Here is an 18,278-nt window from a genome sequence, read left to right on the forward strand (position 1 = left end):
CAAATAATCATTCTGCACTGTGTGATTTTTTAAAAAACAAAAAACCATGCAAGTAGCATAATACAAAAATTGGCAAAAAATTGAACTGAATTAAATTTGATGAATTTGTGTTCACAATATATGAAACAACCAATGGCTCAAGCCAAGTTCTACACACAACTCTGCCAATATATCAGTCCTAAACTACCACACTCTACTATTCCAATGTTAGGCTCTGGACTTTCCAGACTATGAAATACTAATTGCTCAGCTGAGATTTACAGCCTGTGCAAACTCATTGAATTCAAAGGATTTAAGCAAATATTCTGGCTCAGTAAATACAGGATTTTCATTATAACAGACTGCAATAAGTAAGAAGGGGAAAAATAAGATATCCTACCAAACTAATCCACTTCATAGAGCAAGCATATTCTGATTCTGCTACAAAAACAGAATCCATTTCTGTTTCTGTAAGAAGCCATTTATGTTGTTATCTCAACTATCAATATTTACAACTACAACACGGTCCTCAAAGCGAGTAGAGAGGTAAAGAACAATCACACTCATGAAATTTGCTGTAGCAACTTCTAAATTCTGGTTGAAATGATGAAATTCTTAAGAAGTCGTACATCTGTTCCCCAAATTCTCACAGGAAACCAGTTAACAGAGAACGGCAACAGTTCCGAAAGGAAGTGATTAAGGCACGAGTAAGAATTTTGGAAGAAGTGATGAAAACACTTAATCTATGTTACATAAAGAGTATGAGTAATTGGACTAATGTAGCTAAATGGAACCACTATATATTACGGGGGGGAAGCCTAATACAGAGCAATTTCAGTAAGGAAGAGGTCACAAAAAATTATCACAGCAAATGAGAAAAAAAGTTAATATTCCCTGATTTTTGCTTTTTATTCCCAGGCTACCCAACCTATGACAGTGTTACCAACTATATCCATTTCACTGGGAGAGAGTTAATTAATTTAACTGGCAGAGCCCCGGCCTCATCTTGCTTTACATCTACCACGTAAGGTTTCCACCACCCCACCTCCCCAACAAACAGGAATTCAGACCAATTTGTCTTCAAACAAATCTTTTCCCCTGCATGTCTGAACAGACCAGGACAAATTCAGAGTCCTCAGAAAACTAAACACCTTTACACATATGGAATAAGTACTCAAGTCAATCCCAGGCACTAGGATTAAAACAGTGAGTAACTGGGTAGGTTAAGAAGATGTGCCAACCAGAAGCAACATGCAGTCATGCAAAACGTCTAGGTTTAGGATTCTTATTCTGAAGCCTGGTAGCATCAAGAAAGATGTCCTCATAGATTGATTATTAGCCACGCAACTGTACTTCCTCCTGTAAGCCTGAAAATTGGCCAGAGTAATATTTCAGTCTCCAAAAAGACCATCTATATTCTGAGGTGCAGAGAATAATCACAACCACCCATGCTGTTGGAGGCCAAAAGGATTTATATGGGATGGGAAGAGATTAATTGGTTTCCTGATTATTTTATGAGCCAATTAAAAATCTGACTTTTTGAAGAAGGCAGAGCTTGGATGCCTTATAAATACAGATTCCTTTCTCCAAGGCTACATACGGATGTAATAATATCAGTTGGAAATAACCTCTGTATTGCCTATTTTGGCTTATAGTTTGAAGACTGCACAAACTAATCCTATTTGAACTAGTTTATATACATATTCAGACTCACCATCTTGATAAAGCAATGTCACACTTGACAAGCCCTAGTCTGAACAGGTGGATAGAAAAAGAGACAGGTTTGCATACTGTATACAATCTTTCCCTGCATCTGTCTTCTTTCTGGTTATCACAATGTTCAAGTGGATAACCAATATATCGGATCTCCAACACAACTGAGAGACAATCCATCTTGTTTTTCATATTGAAGTGCTATCCTTAGGTTCTGGACTAGCTGTGTTTTCTATCATTAGTGTCCACAGTGTGCTAGTCACTCTCCACAAACAGAGGCAGACATAATCCTGTCCAAAAATAGCCTATATTCTAAGAAATCCATCAGCTCACTATTGTGGCTACAGCCAAGAGTGTTCACAGCTGGAAAAGAAAAGAAGGTTTGTCTGGGCGGTTCTAGACTAAGATTAAGACTGAGATGATGCTGATCAATGGAATAAGCATTTGGAGAAACAGACAACATTTATAACTTCTTCTTTGTTTGTCACTCTCTGCTGAGCTATTGTGAAGGTGGTTCATTATGTCAGGGTCAGGAAGTTAGTTACCACAGTCAGCACTGTTCCTGGATTCACAGACAGCAGCAGTAGCCAAGAACATTTTTCGCCTTCAGCTAGCCAAGAGACATACATGCCTCTTCAGTTATCCATGTCTCTGTTATCTCAACGCTAGACTACCGTCATGAACTTCAACTGAGGTGAACGTTCAAGGCTATCCATAAGCTTCAAGTACACCAGAATGCGTCTGCATATCTGTGGGCAAGGTGGGCTTGGAAAGCATGTTTTCATTACACATATACACCATATACTTCACTAACATCCATTTCACTTCTAGCTCAAGTTCAAAGTACTATGACCTCGGACTTCTTCCAGTCTGTCCTGTTACAATTCCAATATTCAACCATTCACAGTTCATCTATGTGTCTAAAGTGTAAGACTCAAGCGAGCCAGAAGTCTGCAACAGTGGACGCTTGCCTTTGAAATCTGCTCTTGAAGGAAACACGTTTAAGCTTGAGCTTTGCCACATTTTGAGAGTGAGATAAGTCCCCTTTGTCCAGGCTTTCCACTAACTATACTCTGGAATCCCTGGTACTTATTACTAGCACTAGATTTTTCTCCATCTCTGTGCTTTAAAGTTAGCAACTACAGTGCTGCAAGTTCAGAGTATACAGTAAATGTCTATGTATTTGGCAAAGTGGAATCACATAAAGGACTAACTTTAACAATATGTAATATAAATGAATATAGACAGACTAAGGAAACTAGCCATCTTCTTTTATACATTTGAGTGATAAGGAAATGGAGAAAAGGCACAGTACAGTCTAACTCAGGGCCCATTTTTCTTAAAGATAACAATTTTCATGTGTGTTAGTCAACGAGAACAAAGATTGAAAAAAATTATAGTTTCTTAACAAAATTTTTTTAATATTTTAAACACTTCTCAAAGTTTGAAAGCACCATGAAAAAACCTGATTTGACATTGAAGGCTTGTTCCTATCCTCAAATAATAGAAAATGTTAAAATGCACATGCACCCATTGCCGTGTAACTTAATAAATCAGATTTGAGGAGGTCTTCTTTAATTCTTTGAAAACAGTACTATATTATGGTGTGAAAAACACGATGCAACAGGGAATCAAACATCAAAGGATTACAGTACTTTAACAAAATAGTCCACAAACTATTAAGTTGTGCTGCTGAAAAACTGAGTTAAAACCATGAACTTTTCCTTTCACACCTGGGAATGAGTTTCTTATCTCAAACAGATCTATCTCTAGGAACATGCCAAATTCGTCCACCATGAACCTCACATTCATCAATTCCCTTTTTACATCTTTACAGTAAAACTCTGTTTGAGCATTGCTGATAATAATCAGCTTCTCCTTCACAAATGCATTTTATTTTGTTCAGGATCATTAAAGCTTATGTGTGTTAGTTATCTAAGGCCTCTTATTACAGTTTTACTTTTGTCCGATTCCAGATATTTGTCAATAATACATTTGTGTATTTTTAATCAGATTTACTTTATACCAAGCCATGTAAAAAGAGACCAAAACATGTTTTTAAAAGGTTTAACTTAATTTAAAATGAACTAATTTGAATAGCTTTCTGATGTAGCAACTATCATTGTTAAATGCTAAATATAAGCAGTTTAGAGAGAGAGAACAAATGCCCAACGGAATTCATAAGAAGTAGTTTAGTTTGCTTGCTAGACTGTAAAACACAAAGCATTTTTCTACCCTCACTAAAAACAGAACTTGTTGGAATGTTAACTATTGCTTTCTTCACTTGCAGTTATACTTCTTTTCCCCTTTTTTAAAAAAGACCCAGGGATCCAATATTTGATGACACAGAAAAGAGCAAAATAGCCATAATTTGTCAGCTAATTACAAAGTTGACAATGTTCCCATAAAGAAAAAGCCCTGCACAAATTTTAAATATAAAGTATTAAATTCTAATAGTAGGTTGCTACTACTCTAACACATTCCATTTTGTGTTTAATATTTTAACTGAATTTAAGATCAACTTAAACCTAGCTCTAGTTTAGAGTTCTGTGCAAGGACAAGCTCTGCTTAACAGTTCTGGTAAATAGCTCTCAATACACTATTGCATACATTCCCAACTTGTGTACCACTTCCCCACTTAACCTCGGACCTGAACAGAAAAGTAAACAACAGCTCAAATTAGATCCACTGCAGTGGAATGTGGCAGCCATTTTACACAAGAAACACTACTTAGCAGCTGTATGCAGGAGAGTAGCTTCTCCAGTTGAAGTTACAGGGCGAGTTTTGGTCAAACAGAATATTGCCTAAACTAAGGTTCAGCCAGGACACTAACAGGATAACTCCTCATGCTCTTAAAAGTGCAATGGGATCCTGGATGACAAAATTGTCAGGATCTTAATTCTAGACCAGACTTCTTAACCGATAATTAGCAAATCAACAGAAAATTTTAAGAGAACAGAACAGCGCCCGATGTTTTAGTGAAGTCATCTCATTCTTTTAGCTATATCAAGTTAAGATGTTAGTATGCCGGTTCTCTCTTCTGAGAGCATAGTAGTTCCACTTTCAAAATACTGGAGATGATTATAAGCAAATGTGAACTGGCCTGTTATTTGGGAATTGCCTGTATTTGGGTTGAACAGTCTCAGATTTTAAGAGGATTGCTTGTTTATGCATAGTTGCTCAAATTTTTCAGCAAACTCTTCCAGGAGGTTACTCAGAATTTCTGAAACAATGTAGTTGAGCAAGCAAGACAGCTGGTCTCAGAACTTGACAAAACCACATTTAAGTAATCTTCAAGAAAGGAGGTGGCTATTTGTACATTAAGAGACATGTCAAAAACCTCAAACACTGGAAAGGTCAATTTGTTTGAAAATGGTTTACTTAAAATAAGCAAAAAGAGGAACAAATTAAAAGCTAGCTCTACTCCAACTAGAACAAACTACAAAGAATTCCCATTCCACTTATTTTTCTGATCGGAATGGGAAAGTAACTGTGTTTGACCACCAGAAAAAGCTTGAACGGCTGATATTTCAGGGGCACATGGGTGGTCTGTTATAATATTCCAAGTTTTAGAAAATACTTATTTTTCCCATACGCGAAATAAAAAAAAGAGCCTTCATGTTATTGGCAAACCTACTTACTTTTGAGAAAGCAAAATGTCATCTTGAAATTATTTACACTATATAATTTTTATTAAAGTTATTTCTTCATGTACATTAGATTGGATCTCAATCACTGCCTCTTGAACAGATGACAAAGAAAACTTAAAATCTTTTACTCATCCCAAGAGTTTGGGAAAGTTTGAGAAGGTAAGGACCACAAATCATGAATAAACTCTGCAGTGTATTTGAATACGAGTCTCTAACTATAAAAAGCATTTCTAATCCTATTGCAAGCAACCATCACCTTGCTAAGGAAAAAAATTATACTTGGGGTAAAGGACTACAAGGTATTAATGGAGTGTCAATTCTACAATAATGATTGTAACGATTATTACAAAAATTGCAGTGGTTTAAAAACTGTATTCTCAATTTTCCTTTTGCGAAACTGTGGAGTCCTTTTGGATGAGACTTTTAAAAATAAAATTCCTGTCTCCCACATGTAGAACTTAAAAATCCCATGACAATTTTCCTAAGAGTGGGAGTTTGCTTCAGTATCCTTCATGAAAATTTTCCCTGCCTTCCACTGTTGCACAGCATTCTATATGCTCTTTGTCAGCCTGACTGCGAGGGGTTGCAAGTGCTTTGGAGGACAGGATTCAAATTCAAAATGATCTGGACAAACTAGAGTAATGCTCTGAAGTACTCCTCTTAGGAAGGAACAATCACATATACAAAATGGTAAATGACTGCCTAGGTAGGAAAACTGCAGAAAGGGATCGGAGGGTCATAGTGGACCACAAGCTAAATATTAGTCAACAGTGTAACGCTGTTGCAAAAAAAGGCGAATATCATCATGTATTAGCAGGAGTGTTGTAAGCAGACATGAGAAGTAATTTTTCTGCTCTAGTCCACGCTGATTAGGCCTCAACTGGAGTATTGTTTCCAGTTCTGGGCACCACATTTCAAGAAAGATGTGGACAAACTGAAGAAAGCCCAGAAATTAAAAACTATTCAAGATCTATGAGAGAAGATTGAAAAAAGTGGGTTTGTTTAGCCTGGAAAAGAGAAGACTGAGAAGGGACATGATAACAGTTTTCAAGTACATATAAAGTTGTTACAAGGAGGAGGTAGAAAAATTGTTCTCCTTAACCTCTGAGGATAGGACAAGAAGCAATGGGTTTAAATTGCAGCAAGGGCAGTTTAGGCTGGACATTAGGAAAAACTTTCTAACCATCAGGGTAGTTAAGCACTGCAATAAATTGCCTCGGGAGGCTGTGAAATCTCCATCATTGGAGATTTTTAAGAGCAGATTAGACAAACACCTGCCAGGGATGGTCTAAATAAAAACTTAGTTCTGCCATGAGTGCAGGGGCCTGGACTAGATGTCCTCTGGAGGTCCCTGCCAGTCCTACAATAGTTGCTCCTATGATAGTGAGATAGTATTTAAAACAAACAATATCTGAAATCACCCCCCCAGCAATATTTTAGATTAACACATTAATTGATAAATAATAAATATAATAATTATGAATATTATTATTATTTCAAAATAGAAGCATAAATGTCTCTAGAGTAGTTAAGATACCCAGGCCCTGCAGTTCTCTAACTTATGAAGAAAGCAGCAGCTGGGTTTAAAAACAGGAGTTAAAAATTTTAAGTAATTCAGAATTATGGAGGGGAAAAAAAATCAAAAACACTTAGAAAAGACGCACACATTTCTGAGACCAAAATCTCGTGCAGAAAAAGAGTCCATAGAACAAAGCAGTCCTGTGCATCTCTAGTACCCTCCGTTTATTGGTTCTTAACAGTGAACAAAGTTATGCTCATCTATTTTTAAAAACAAGCAGTTATCTTGGCAATTTTATGTCGCTGTCAGATAATCAAAGTAACAAAAAAAAAATGTCTGGGAAACAGACCAAGTCAAGACTGGAGCATGGAACAAATAGATATGAAAATCAAGGAACAGTGATATTAGTAAAAACCAAACTACTCTGAAAGAGTAACTTATTTTAACTACATTTCTAACAAATGGAAAGCTGACATACCGGGGTATAACAAATATTCAAGTAAAACTTTAAAGAAAAAATACTGATTCATTCAGTAGGTTGCAGAGAACATACATTTAGCTGTGAACTGTCACAACAATGCACTTACTGATTTGTGGAGTGGGCAAGACTCGTGCAGCTCGAACTGGGCCGTGTCGAACAGAAAAGAGTTCCTGGGCTTCACCACTGATCTGCATAATATACAAATTATAAACAACGTAAAGAATGTTACTTGTTTTAATAAACCATAAAAACTTCCCTCCTCCCATACCTAATTCACTAAGTATCATTTCTTAAACTTTGCCATGCCTTCCGCATAGCACAAGTGAACCCACTTTGCAGAGTTTTGAGGGGTTCTTGTGTGTTTGCCGCTGTAACAGGGTCACAGGATGCCCTATTAATAGTTGTTGAAACCATGAGTGATCTGCAGGTAAATTACCAAATAGGTATTAAAGCTATAAACACATTTGCACCGGTACAACTGTACCTATGCTAAGGAGTTGCACTGATTTAACTACTTTTTTTTTTAATAAAAAAAACAAAAACACAAAAACAGATTTAGTTAAATCAATGCAAAAAACTATGTGTTAGGCCCCTAAGTGAGCTGTAGCTTTTCTTTGGAGCCAGGTAGGGACTCCAAAAATTAGAGGCAAAAGGAATTCACTAGAAATAAATTTCAGGGGGAAGTGTTTTTCCTCTCTTCCTTGGTAATTTCCATATGTGCTCAGCAAACTTAAATATTTCATAAACTAAGTTAAGTTCTGGTTCACCCAAGACCTGGAACAGAAAACTGGAATAGAAAATATATTTCCTTTCTATCCAAGCATCTTCAAACCTGCCCCCCCCCCCAAAAATCAATTTTCTATACCCTTCCCCTAGAGAAGACATTCTGGAGGCCTTTATTATGATTTGTCAATTATTTTTAACAGAGGTCCTTAACATCAAGAAATTCATGTTTTACATTAGGCTACATAAAATACAAGAGTGCAATACAACTTTCTTCAGTGTACTGTATACATTTCAGAAGATACAAGTCCTCAACTTGGCCACTGATTAATACAGTTTGTTGTACACACTGTATGTTTTATTAGACAATGCAAACGAATCTCTGATTAAGAGAATCAAATATTGGATTTAAAGGGTCAGAGAACCTGAAATCTTAGTGCACCATATATTGTATAGGTGTTAAAATTGTTTCAAAAGTAGGAAGCCAAACTAATTGTTAGTCACTAATGGAAATCTTGAAAAGATTAAATCAGAAGTAGTTAAGAAGAATTTCCAGACTTCCTGTAAATGGTCGGTCACAATGTATTTTCATAACTGCTTGGTAATGGATCCGATATAGAATGTCAAACTTCAGAAAAATGGCAAACATTATGAAACTCATTTCCAAATAACTAAGAACTTAAAACAGATGTAATGAAGCTAAAAATTTAACCAACATGTTGGCATACTATTTTTGGAAGAGAGTTTGCCAAACAAGCATTTTACAAATATCAGAAATGCATACAATTTGAAAGAAAGACCTCATAACTCTATAAGTATTAAACCATAAATCTAACACAACCTTTTAAAAATGTCTTTTTATATTTGTTCAATTACTTCCTGCAGTTTAGATGACAAGTTGGAAAAATAAAAAACAAATCATGACCAGTAACTCCAACTCACACTTTGTTGCAACTTCTTAACTATAGCTTATTACCATTGCTATAGATAATGTATGTCAAACTGCTGCTGCTGCTAATCCCCTTGAACCATCTATTTGTTATGAAGACTATATGCAAATGCTATACTTACTACAGTAAACACTCCACCTTTTTATAACTAAACATTGGACGCTGACAACTTTATTTCAGTTTTCCACTTACTCTCCTGATTCAATTTAAAACAACATTCAGGACAATACAAAAATTTTGGGAAATGTGTGTCTTTACATTTCTCCCCAGGGACTTGGGGCCTATTCCAGTCTCACACTGAATGAGTCAGGAATAATACCAATTAAGTGATTAGAATTATTCCTGATATAGATGCCTATAAAACTGATGTAAGAAAGATGAGACTCAGACCCTTAATCCATCCTGCTTTTATTTTATTAGGTAGATTATCAGCATCATAGGTTTCAGAGTAGCAGCTGTGTTAGTCTGTATCCGCACAAAGAACAGGCGTACTTGTGGCACCTTAGAGAAATTTGTTAGTCTCTAAGGTGCCACAAGTACTCCTTTTATCAGCATCACAGATTCTGCTTTGCCATTTAGTAGCAGTGCTTGTACAGTACATAAAATTTTAATTATTCTATTTCTTTCAGAATAATTTCAGATTTAACAAATTAGTAATTTGATGACAGACAGTACGCTGCCTCTCCTAGACCAGGAGGTGTGGTCCCTGCCCCGAAGAGCTTGCAACCCAAGTTATGTACAAACCAAATGATAGTATGATGTTCAAAGTCAAACTGGTGAAACAAAGTTCCCAGTGACTCCCTCCACAGATTTAATTCTCTAATGGATCATGGGTTTTCTTATTTGGGGGGAGAGGGAGAAGAAAGAGGAAGAGAAAACAAGAGAGCCTGTACCAAGCATAATGGGCAACATGGAAGAAGGCACCAATGGGGCATGGTTAGGAAGGAAGGTTGGAGAGAGTAAAAAGTGAGAGAAGGAGTAAGAGGAAATGAAAGCAGAGATGTAGGCAGGAGTAGGTTTTGTATCTGTGGGAACACACCAGTTCTATAAAAAGGAAAAAGTGGGAAAGTATAAGACTTTGAAACTATTATTATTGGCAGTTAAGGGTTTGGGGTTTTTTTCCAAAACCATGAAAGAGTGGTTCACATATGTACGCACACAAATGACTACAAAGGAAACAACATAACACAAGTATGGAAGAAGTGATTCACATATGATAACAACCCAATTCAGTCACCTTGTGCTACTTTTTGAGCAAGCCAGCACATCAGCTCTAGCGCCAAACAAAGTAAGAGGCCCGACAGTAAAAAACAGTTAAGGAGGCCAAAACCCGCTTCACTGAGATTCTGCTCTCAGATATAGCAAATTTACAAAAGCATACATATTTCGTTAGGGATGCTGAGGAGGTGGTAAAACTTAAGGCTGGGATTTTCAAAGAAGGGAATTAAGGGAATTAGGTGCCCAAATCCCACTGAAACTCATTTGTAACAGGGTACATAACTCCATTAGGCTTCCTTGAAAATCCCAGCCCAAGTTCCTTATGTCTATGCTGCTTTTCTTCTTCAATGTGTTGTATAAGCATTTACTTATTAGTCCTCCACACCTATGGAAGGTAGGCAGGTATTATTCCCATTTTACTGATAGGAGAAACTAAACCAAAAGGAAAGCGAAGCAAATTGTTCAGGCACAGAGTCAGTGTCCAAGCCAACATTAGAACTCAGATGTTACCAACTCCCATGGCATGATAGCATGTCCTTCTCTCCTACTTTAAGCAGCATAAAGACAGGGTGAAGATTTTAAAATCTTAATACATGCATTTTGTTGTTTACAGAACAGTAAAATCCTAAATGCTTCTTGGGTTTGTTTGCAAGGGGAACCTCTATGGTCTCTTTTGCTGTTTAAAACCTATATATTAGAATAAACAGGTTTCAAAACAGATTGGTCCCACCCAACAATACCTGTTTTTTTTTTTTTTTTGTGATTTGTGCTCGTAAAAGGACCTGAGCCAATAGCCTTAGAGACTGATGTCTTTTATTTATCCACAGAACAAGTAAAGCTTTATCACCATTGCCCTGGTAACATGTCCCAATCCTGACTGAAAAGGACCATCTCCAGAGGAGAGTGACATTTGTATGGTCTCATAAGAACGGCCATACTGGGTTAGACCAATGGTCCATCTAACCCAGTAGCCTCTCTTCCAACAGTGGTCAATGCCAGGTGCTTCAAAGGAAATTAACAGAACAGGTAATCAAGTGATCCATCCCGTGTCCCCCATTCCCAGCTTCTGGCAAACAGAGGCTAGGGACACTTCAGAGCATGGTTTTGCATCCCTACCCATCCTGGCTAATAGCACAGGACCTATCCTCCATGAACTTATCTTGCTCTTTTTTTGATCCCTATCATAGCCTTCACAACATCCTCTGGCAAAAAGTTCCATAGGTTGACCGTGTGTTGTGTGAAGAAATACTTTCTTTTGTTTGTTTTAAACCTGCTGCCTACTAATTTCATTTGGTGAACCCCAGCTCTTGTATTATGAGGAGTAAACAACACTTCCTTATTTACTTTCTTCACACTAGTCATGGTTTTATAGACCTCTATCATATCCCCCACATTGTCGTCTCTTTTCCAAGCTGAAAAGTCCCAGTCTTATTAATCGCTCCTCATATGGAAGCTGTTCTGTACCCCTAAATCATTTTTGTTGTCCTTCTCTGAACCTTTTCTAATTCCGACATATCTTTTTTGAGACGGGGCAACCAGTATTCAAGATGTGGGCGTACCAGGGAATCAGATAGAGGCAGAATATTTTCCGTCTTATTATCTATCCCTTTTCCTAATGATTCCCAACATTCTGTTCGCTTTTTGACTGCCACTGCACATCTTTGCCGAGTTAGTCCTCATCTCCTTGCTGAGATTGCCAACAAAGTTGGTCAAGGTTTTCTGACTTGGACACCTGTCCTACTAGGAACTGGACTGGGACAGACCACCACATAAGCCATACAGTCACAGAATGGCTAACAACTTTCTCCCCACCAACCTGGGTTAGCTGTGAGCTGGCAACCAGAAGGTGGAAGGCTACACATCCCATTACTAATCCCCTGAGCAACTCAGTCTCCCAGACACAGACAAAATATAAATAGACTTTAAATTCTTCAAAAAGCACCTGCAGAGGAACAGGCTTGTGGCTGCCATTTTGGATTTGCTCCAGATAAGTAGTGAGTCCCCGTGGCAGCTTTCAAGCTCTTAAAGGTTTTCTTTCCCATTCCAAAAGCAACGAACATTTCCAAACAGGTTTTAAGAATTGAAAATGAAGCTTTAAAAGCAGCCTCAGGTACTCTTTCTATAAAAAGGGTGAATCCAAAATGACGGCCGCAAGCTGGTGTGGTGGGACTTCGCAGCTTCCACAAACCAAGGAATCAAGACACAGGTTGGTTGTATTTTTAAAGCTTCAGATCTCTATGCAAGATTGCAAGCAAAGAATCCATCATATTTGAGTTCAATTCCCTTTGGTTCCTTTCTCCTGATATGAGAACAGATTGAGGAAAGGGAGTGAAGCCATCCCCTCTTCCCTTAGACATTTTGGGCCAGTACTTCGTAAGTATGGCAGATCAGGGATCAATCTGGACCACTGATTAATTTTTGATGAGAGACTTCTGTTGTTTAGGGTACACCAGTTTGAACCCATAACAAACAAGAAGGTTTGTTTACACTGTAAGGAAGATAATATTTTCCAACCATAGAAAATAGGTTTCCTACAGTCAAAAAATGCCAAACATACACCAAACCAAAAGAAGAAAAAAATAAATTAGAAATTTGACACTTAAAATAAAAATGCAAATTGTTAGTATACAATAACAGCACTGTCACACAAATACATAGTGAAGATGTTAGGTAAGATATAAGAAATCTACCTTTTGTTTTTTGAATATTGTATTGAATGACAATAATATCGTAGGAAAACCTATCTGTATGAACTACTGTTTGACATGATCCAGTTCAAGAGGAATACTGCCAAACAAGATATTTGAAGGAGGGGTGGGGGAAGCAGCCAGAATTTTAATGTTTACATTCAAATGTATAGTTGTAATTAAAAAAAAACAAACAAACAAAAAAAACCTCTGTAGTGATAACAACGCAATTACTTTTGCATTAGGAAGAAGCATGAAGAGAGAAAGTGAAATAACTAGAAACTGACTACTCAACTTTTCTTGTGTAAGTGGACAAATAAGAAAGTAAACCATCAGTGTTAATGATCAAAAGTAAAATTAGATTTGTAAAATTCTTTGTTTTAATAACTCAAACCATTATAGTAACGTAGGGCATGTCTGCACTACACACACCTGGCAGTGGTATACAGAGTACACGTAGCTGCACATCACAGCAAAAAGCAGGCTGCACTCAGGCTGTGGTGCGTAACTATACACAGCAGCGAAAGGCTCTGGCAGGGGAAGACAGTGGGGACTTCTGGAACCCTTCCTTGCTGTTTCCCTGCTGCTTGCCTTTCCCCTCTGCCAGAGTCCTTCACTCCAGGTTCCAAATACTGGGGAGGCAGCAGGATGCTATGCTACTAAAAACAGGAGCATAGATAGGGAAACACTGCTTGGATGTGTAGAGAGCCATGTTGGGTCAGGCATGTCTCTATTCTACTTACCTAAGCAATGCCTCACCATCTACACTGGCTATTTATAACCATGCTAGGGAACACGCAATGTGTATTATATATGCCACTGTAAAGCATATGCAGTGTAGACATATCCACAGGCCATTTGTTTCTTAAAAAGAGACTGCCTACCCATCCCCCCACATCAGACATATCCCTCGGAACAAACAGACACTTTTCCTAGGCACATTAACAGCTCAACATGAGAACCTGTAAGGATGTGTGATACAAATATAAATGCGCTATATAGAACAGCTGTTTGCAGCAGCCACTTGGAGTGAGGCTACCCTTTTCATTCTCCCCTGTTTGGTATAAACTTTCTGTATGCCTAGCTGTGTGTTCTCCCTTTGCCTGAAGAACAGAACAGTGGAGATGTCTAAAAACATTATAAAACTCTTCCCTGTGGGTTGAATGAAATGTTAAAATTGCAGCCACTATGGAAAACAGAGGACATTAAATAAAATACAAAGTGTAGTTAAGCAGCTTGCTTATGCATTGGGTCACAGACACATCAATACTACCATTATAAATGTAACATGTTTTGAGGGGGTTTAACATGCTCAGGCTGCAGACTACATACATGTTTGTAATTTGGGACTGTGTTTCTTCACCCCTGCCCTCAACACCCACAAGAAGAAAAGAAGCAGATATATGGAGAACTGTCAGGATAGGGACAGAATGATACTTTATAGCTCTCCTTTCTTGCTTTGCCCTCTAACCAAGGAGAGTCCCATGGAACGCCCTTCAAAGACCTTGTTTCACTGCTCAAACAGGTGTGTTTGTTACCTTGGTGTAACTAAACATGTGCGAGCTATCCTGAGGTAAAAACCACAGTGAAGATCAGGCACTTTAGTTTTACTGCAAGGTAAACGCACCCCAGTGCATCGCAGTAAAACCAAAGTGCCTTGGGGATAGCTCATGCGTGTTAGTTACGCCAAGGTTAAAAAGGGCCCTTTTGTAGCAGTAAAGACCAGGCCAAAGCCTACTGATGCTACCACTCCATCTGCGAAAGGGTTTGCTGCAGAGAGGTGTGAGGTTTTCCTTTCCTTCCTCTCCCCGGGTTCTGAGTACATTATAAATCACACAGCTTTTCAACACAACTGGCTGTGCAAGTTGTGTGTTAAAACAAAACCAGTACTCTTTTAAATCCATACAGAACTCAAAACACTTGTAGTATGAAAATAAAAAAAAAACAAAAACAAAAAAAAAAATCTAGAAGAATGATTAGCCCAGTCCCTGTCCTTACGCCCACCTCCCAAGTCTTCTGATGCTTTTAAAGGTTACATATCTTGGTCAGTCTCACATTTTTCTAAGTGCCTACTGCAAGCCTGCACCAGGGTCTCCATGTTGGGGATGACTGTTCAGGTCCCAAGATCTTCTGGCCAGAAGAAACTGGGAAGAAAGCACTTCATTTGTCATTAGCTTCCTACCGCATAAGACACTTTTACCACCATTGACTAAATTGGGGAAGGAAGGGAGACTGGAACTGGTTTTCCCAGCCACCACCATGCAGGCTTTTTGGAGAACTGAGGAAGGGAAAAGAATTTTTACACACACACACACACACACACACACACACACACACACACACACACACCCCTAGCTACTGCATTTGCCATAGACTGTGTAACATATTAAAAATCTTAATATTTATTAATTAATTTATTAACAGGTAAATATTGGCCCATCATTTTTACATTATGACAATGAAACAAAAGGAAAAGTCAGAGAATAGCATGCCATCCTTAACTTGCCCAACTATGACCAGTATTCCAAGGGTCTCTAATCAGTGGATGTAATCGACCCTGTAAGCTGCCATACCAATAAAGACTGAAGTAGCAGCATTGTACCACAACTTTTACAATATATATTTAAATATATGTTATGTTTACTATTATGCAGTTCCCTTTGAACAGTCAATAAAGTTCCTAATTTATTAAAATTAAAGCCCAATAACTCTGTTCTAACTGAATAGGGAAAATCTAAATTAATGTCACTTTCTACTTCTGAAACCTCCTGTGTACAATGAAAAAAGTTATCACCCACAAAAGCAGCCAAAATGCATTTCTGTGAATAGGAATAACTATCTAAAACAGATTCTTGTAAACCACATTAAGCATAAACCAATTCCAACTGCTTTCTGGTTCTGACACTGTATTTGAAATACAAGACTGGGGGCAAAGGGAAAACAAATTCCAAACACAACACAAAACCACATTGCACAATTACTGAATGGGAACTTGTAGTCATTACTTTTGTATAATCCCAGATTTCTTCCCACTTCGAAAGGCATATTTTAAAAACACTTTTAACCTTCCCACCCCCATTTCAAAACAAAGATCAAAGAAAACCAGTTTGGATGGATACCTTCTGCATCTTATACAATACAGATTTAGACATTACACCTCAGAACTCCAGCCGTTACTTCAGCACCCAGCAGTCCAAACATTATTTCAGTCCTTTGAAGCCTATCAAATGGTATCTTCCATTTGCAAGTAACACTTCTGTAGTCAAAGATCTTTCTCCAAGGAAATGTTAATGTAAAACCACTCAGACTGCAGAGACATGCATACACTCCTGGAGGCAGACTACAAAGGTGTTTAGAAGTCAATGTAACACCATTATGAAAAGCGTCAGCTTAGTAGCTGTCATAAACACTTCATAATCACGCAGACGCAAACTGGACTGCCTGCAGCTCATTATATTATGTACTGAATAAGGGTCTAACTGAAGGAGGAAAGAAAGCACAATGCTACAGATGATAGCCTCAGTGTATAGCTTTTCACTAAAACTTTGGGACTCTTGCTTCTTAAAACAGAAAGGGCTTCTACATAAAATCTTACAGATTTCTCTTTCAGATTTCTTGCGTGCTAAAAATAACAGTGTGGATATTGCAGCTAGCTAGCTGCCCAAGTACAAGCCAGCCTTACTAGGAGGGTCCTTACTTGGGTGGCTAGCCTGCGCCACTGCCCACACCACAAAGTCTACACTGCTATTTTTAGTATGTTACCTGAAGTCGAGCTCGCACGCATGTCTCTACCCACTCTGGGAGGCGAACCCCCAACTGCAGTGTAACCAGACCCTAAGAGGATGTAGAAAGGATACATATACAGAATATATGCTATTGCCAAGTGAATGGCATAATTTTGTATATAAATTCTTTTTGTACCTGGACCATAAATAGCAACAGAAAGCGGGTAGGCAAGTGTAGATTATGCTATGCCCATTCTTCTTAGAAGTCTCATATACAAATCCCCAATCCAGAGTTTAGAAAAAATTATCTAACTGGGAAACCAAACGAGGGATAACATGAATGCCAAGGAAAACATTCCAAAATTACATTGTTAAACACAAAAGTGGGCAATATTGTTCATATAATCTGCAACTACACAATCCCTGGCTGTGGTCTTATCAGATCTCACAAACTATATGAATAGGAGGCCTCAAAGGAAAACCCTAGGTGCTGCAGAAAGTAGGGATGGTCATTCAGTAGCTGGCATTCTTTCCCCCCCCCCCAACCCAACATGTCAGCGAAGACTTAATTTCAATCAAGAATACATACCACTGACACCAGCCCAGTTATGGAACTGACAATTATACAATTAATCAAATTCCTGTTCAACCAAATCCCTTTGTATAAGTAAGCACCCTTCTCACCGCACAGCATATAAATCTTATTGACCAAAGTAACAAAGGACTGATCCCAAAGAAACCACACTGGACTTCTCCTTTGTAATATATTTAATCCATGTCCCAAAATTTATGATGGGCCACTCCAGCACCACAAAACACACATATTAATTATTCAGGAAAGGCTTGCATCTGTGTTCTAACTTTGGAGATCTAAAAACTTCCAGGTGGCACCACTCTCCCTCATAAATGAAGCATAATAAATAGCAAATAATAATTTTTCCACATTTGCTCCAAAAATATTTCCCTCTTTCCTACTGGCCTCAACTGCTGCAGGAAAGCGGATACCCTGAAGTACTGCAAACCTCCTGACATTTATCCCAGCTACAATGGCTCACGTTGCCAAGACACGTATATCAAATAGCACCTACAGATAACCCATCTTGAACTCATCATGAATCTGCTCCAGAGTCACTTTTCTGAGGCTGCAAAGCAATGAATGTCACTTTATTCCAGAGACTAGATTCATACATGGTCACAACACAGTTTGCTGTTTAGAGAGTGTTACTTTGACATCTCATGCCCTGCTCCAAGCTGAGCATTCTCAAAGAGGGGCAACAAGTCTTCAGAACATACCTCTATTCCTATTTAGACTGCCTCAGCTTGTGTATCAACTTGAACACATTCTCAAGCTCAGAAAGAACTTTCTGAAAGCTGTTGAAGGGCTTCTTTATGCAATAATCAATCATACCAATAGGGATTTGTGATTTCATAGTTTCATTTTTTCTTAGTATTTATTAGCCTAATAAAAAGGAACAACAAGAAATAGAAAATATTCCATTGTGAAATACACTGGAAAAACATGTAAACTGGCTTTGTGGAGACTGCTCTATTGACAGAAGACACAAGGAATTAGTAGTTATATGACATTGTTTAGCCTAACTATGGTACCTCCATATAAAAAAAAAAAAAAAAA

At 38.0% G+C, this 18,278-nt stretch overlaps 1 protein-coding gene across 10 annotated transcripts in view; it reads right to left on the minus strand.

Moving 5' to 3' along the window:
* Nucleotides 1-18,278, minus strand: part of BCAS3 (BCAS3 microtubule associated cell migration factor) — a 492,153-nt gene that overhangs the window by 460,924 nt on the left and 12,951 nt on the right. For all 10 annotated transcript variants that reach the window (XR_006276226.1, XM_038375370.2, XM_038375366.2 and 7 more), the window contains exon 7: nucleotides 7,449-7,530. Coding sequence is in view for 9 of the 10 variants with exons in the window: in XM_038375370.2 (XP_038231298.1) it covers nucleotides 7,449-7,530 (82 nt within the window). In the remaining variant the exon portion in view is untranslated. The remainder of the gene's footprint in view (nucleotides 1-7,448; nucleotides 7,531-18,278) is intronic.

This window comes from Dermochelys coriacea, chromosome 17, assembly GCF_009764565.3.
Source record: "Dermochelys coriacea isolate rDerCor1 chromosome 17, rDerCor1.pri.v4, whole genome shotgun sequence".
Lineage (NCBI taxonomy): Eukaryota > Metazoa > Chordata > Testudines > Dermochelyidae > Dermochelys > Dermochelys coriacea.